At 68.8% G+C, this 2,433-nt stretch overlaps 1 protein-coding gene across 1 annotated transcript; it reads left to right on the top strand.

Annotated features, from left to right (window-relative positions):
• The first annotated feature begins 6 nt into the window (after positions 1–6).
• SOX4 (SRY-box transcription factor 4) lies at positions 7–2,433 on the top strand. Its single transcript, XM_085310028.1, has one exon. It carries the CDS (start codon positions 644–646, stop codon positions 1,928–1,930), a length of 1,287 nt encoding a protein of 428 aa, XP_085166154.1. The 5' UTR covers positions 7–643; the 3' UTR covers positions 1,931–2,433.

Raw genomic sequence — 2,433 nt, 5'->3', positions numbered from 1 at the left:
CCTGCTCAGTACCTCGCAACCGCCAAATAATACCTGCACAAACTCCTGGGTACTGACTCCGCCGCCGCCACCACGAGTCCTGGAGTCAGGGTTTTCGGGGCTGCGGGGGGCTCTCCTCCTCCCCCCGCCCCTGCGGCGGCGCACGCTGGCCGTGCCCGGCACTGAGAGACTTTCCGCGGCGGGCGCGCTGCTCTCCTGAAACGTCGGGGGCAAGCGAAAAGCACTTGTGAACTGGACCGGCTGCTGCGGGGAGGGGGGAGCCCCGAGGGGGAAAGGAGAGAAAAAAAAGCCAGAGCGAGCYGACCCCCCTCCAAAAAAAACAGAAAAGAGAGGAGGGGGGGGAAATACCCCAACCCACAAGCCAGCTTGGACGGGCGGCTCGCGGCGCTGCCTCTGCAGAAACTCTCGCGGAGCGCGGGCGGGCGGGCCCGGCGCCGCCGCCGCTGCTGCGCGGGGGAACGGACCGCGCCGCCGGGGACGAGGCGCCGGTGTGGACGGAGGAGCGGTGCGGGGAGCGGGGGCGCGGCCGCGGGGCGCTGCGCGGCCGGCTGCGCCGCCCCGGTGCCGCGGTGAGAAGTTGCGCGCCCTGCCCCGCGCCGGAGCGGCGCTGAGCCCCGGCGAGCCGCCCCCCGCCGCCGCCGCGATGGTGCAGCAGACCAACACGGCGGAGAACACGGAGGCGCTGCTGGCCGCCGAGACCTCCGACTCCGGGGCCGGCATCGAGCTGGGCATCGCCTCCTCGCCCACGCCGGGCTCCACCGCCTCCACGGGCGGCAAGGCGGACGACCCGAGCTGGTGCAAGACGCCCAGCGGGCACATCAAGCGGCCCATGAACGCCTTCATGGTGTGGTCGCAGMWCGAGCGSCGSAAGATCATGGASCAGTSGCCCGACATGCACAACGCCGAGATCTCCAAGCGCCTGGGCAAGCGCTGGAAGCTGCTCAAGGACAGCGACAAGATCCCCTTCATCCGGGAGGCGGAGCGGCTGCGCCTCAAGCACATGGCGGACTACCCCGACTACAAGTACCGGCCCAGGAAGAAGGTGAAGTCGGGCAACAGCTCCGCCAAGCCCGGCGACAAGGCGGACAAGGCCGGCGGGGGCGGGGGCGGCGGCCCCGGCCCCGCGGCCCCCTCCAAGCCCGCCCCGAAGAAGGGCGGCGGCGGCGGCGGCCCCAAGCCCTCCCCCGCGGGCGCGGGCGGCGGCGGCAAGCCGCACGGCAAGGCGGCGGCGGGCGGCAAGGCCGCCCCCTTCCCCGGCGAGCCGCCGGCCGCCCTGCTGCCCCCCGACCACCACGGGCTCTACAAGCCCCGCGGGGCGGCGGGCGGCGCGGCCGCGCCGGCGGGCCCCGGCAAGGCGCCGGCGGAGAAGAAGCTGAAGCGGGTGTACATCTTCGGCAGCGGGCAGGCGGCCGCCGCCTCCGCCTCCCCCRGCGGCGCCGTGCCGGGCAGCCCCACGCTGAGCAGCTCGGCGGAGGCCGGCGACCCGCTGAGCCTCTACGAGGAGGGCGGCGGCGCGGGGTGCCGGCCCGACGGGGACTGTAGCAGCGCCGCCTGCCCCTCTCCGCCCGGCTCCGGCTCGCCCTCGGACCACCGCAGCTACACCAGCCTGCGGRCCGCCTCGCCGGCCCCCTCGACGGCGCATTCCTCCTCCGCGTCCTCCCACTSCTCCTCCTCCTCCTCCTCCGGCTCCTCTTCGTCGGACGACGAGTTTGAAGACGACCTCTTGGACCTGAACCCCAGCCCCGGGTTTGAGAGCATGTCCCTGGGCAGCTTCAGCTCCTCCGTGCTGGACCGGGACCTGGATTTTAACTTCGAGCCCGGCTCAGGCTCGCACTTTGAGTTCCCGGACTACTGCACGCCGGAGGTAAGTGAGATGATCTCGGGGGACTGGCTGGAGTCCAGCATTTCCAACCTGGTCTTCACCTACTGAGGCGAGCGCCGGGCAGAGCTCGAGGAGGCACAGACGCGTTGCTGGGAGGACTCGCCCACCCCGCCGGGGCTTTTTTGTTTCTTTTTCTGGGAAGGGGCCGGTGAGACTGCTTCCTGCGCTTTGGGAGAGCGGCGGCGGCAAGGGGCTCGCCCTCTCCGTGCAGAATAAACCCGAGTCCCCTTCCTCCGGCTGCAGACAGGCCCGCACACACCCCCTTCCGAGAGACGACCCTGATGATGTTGCTTTTTCAGAGACTGGCGGGAGTGAAACGCTGTCTTTTCTCTTTTTTTTCCTACTAATTTTTTTCTTCTTTTCCTGAAAAGAGAGACAGAGAAGGGAGGGGAAAAAAAAAACCACATACACCTCTGGGTTCTTTGTTATTGCCCACTTTATACGAAAGAGGACGGGGAGTGATGCATTGTGCTGAGCGTACTGGATATCTTGAGTGTGTTTTACCCTTTGCTGGGAAAGAGAGATCAGAACTGCTTTAAAAAGGAGGAGGA

The sequence above is a fragment of the Rhea americana genome, unplaced genomic scaffold (genome assembly GCF_003343005.1).
Source record: "Rhea americana isolate MKP2758 unplaced genomic scaffold, rheAme1 scaffold_31, whole genome shotgun sequence".
Lineage (NCBI taxonomy): Eukaryota > Metazoa > Chordata > Aves > Rheiformes > Rheidae > Rhea > Rhea americana.
Note: the sequence above shows the minus strand (reverse complement) of the source record. Positions and strands in the feature narration are given on the sequence as shown.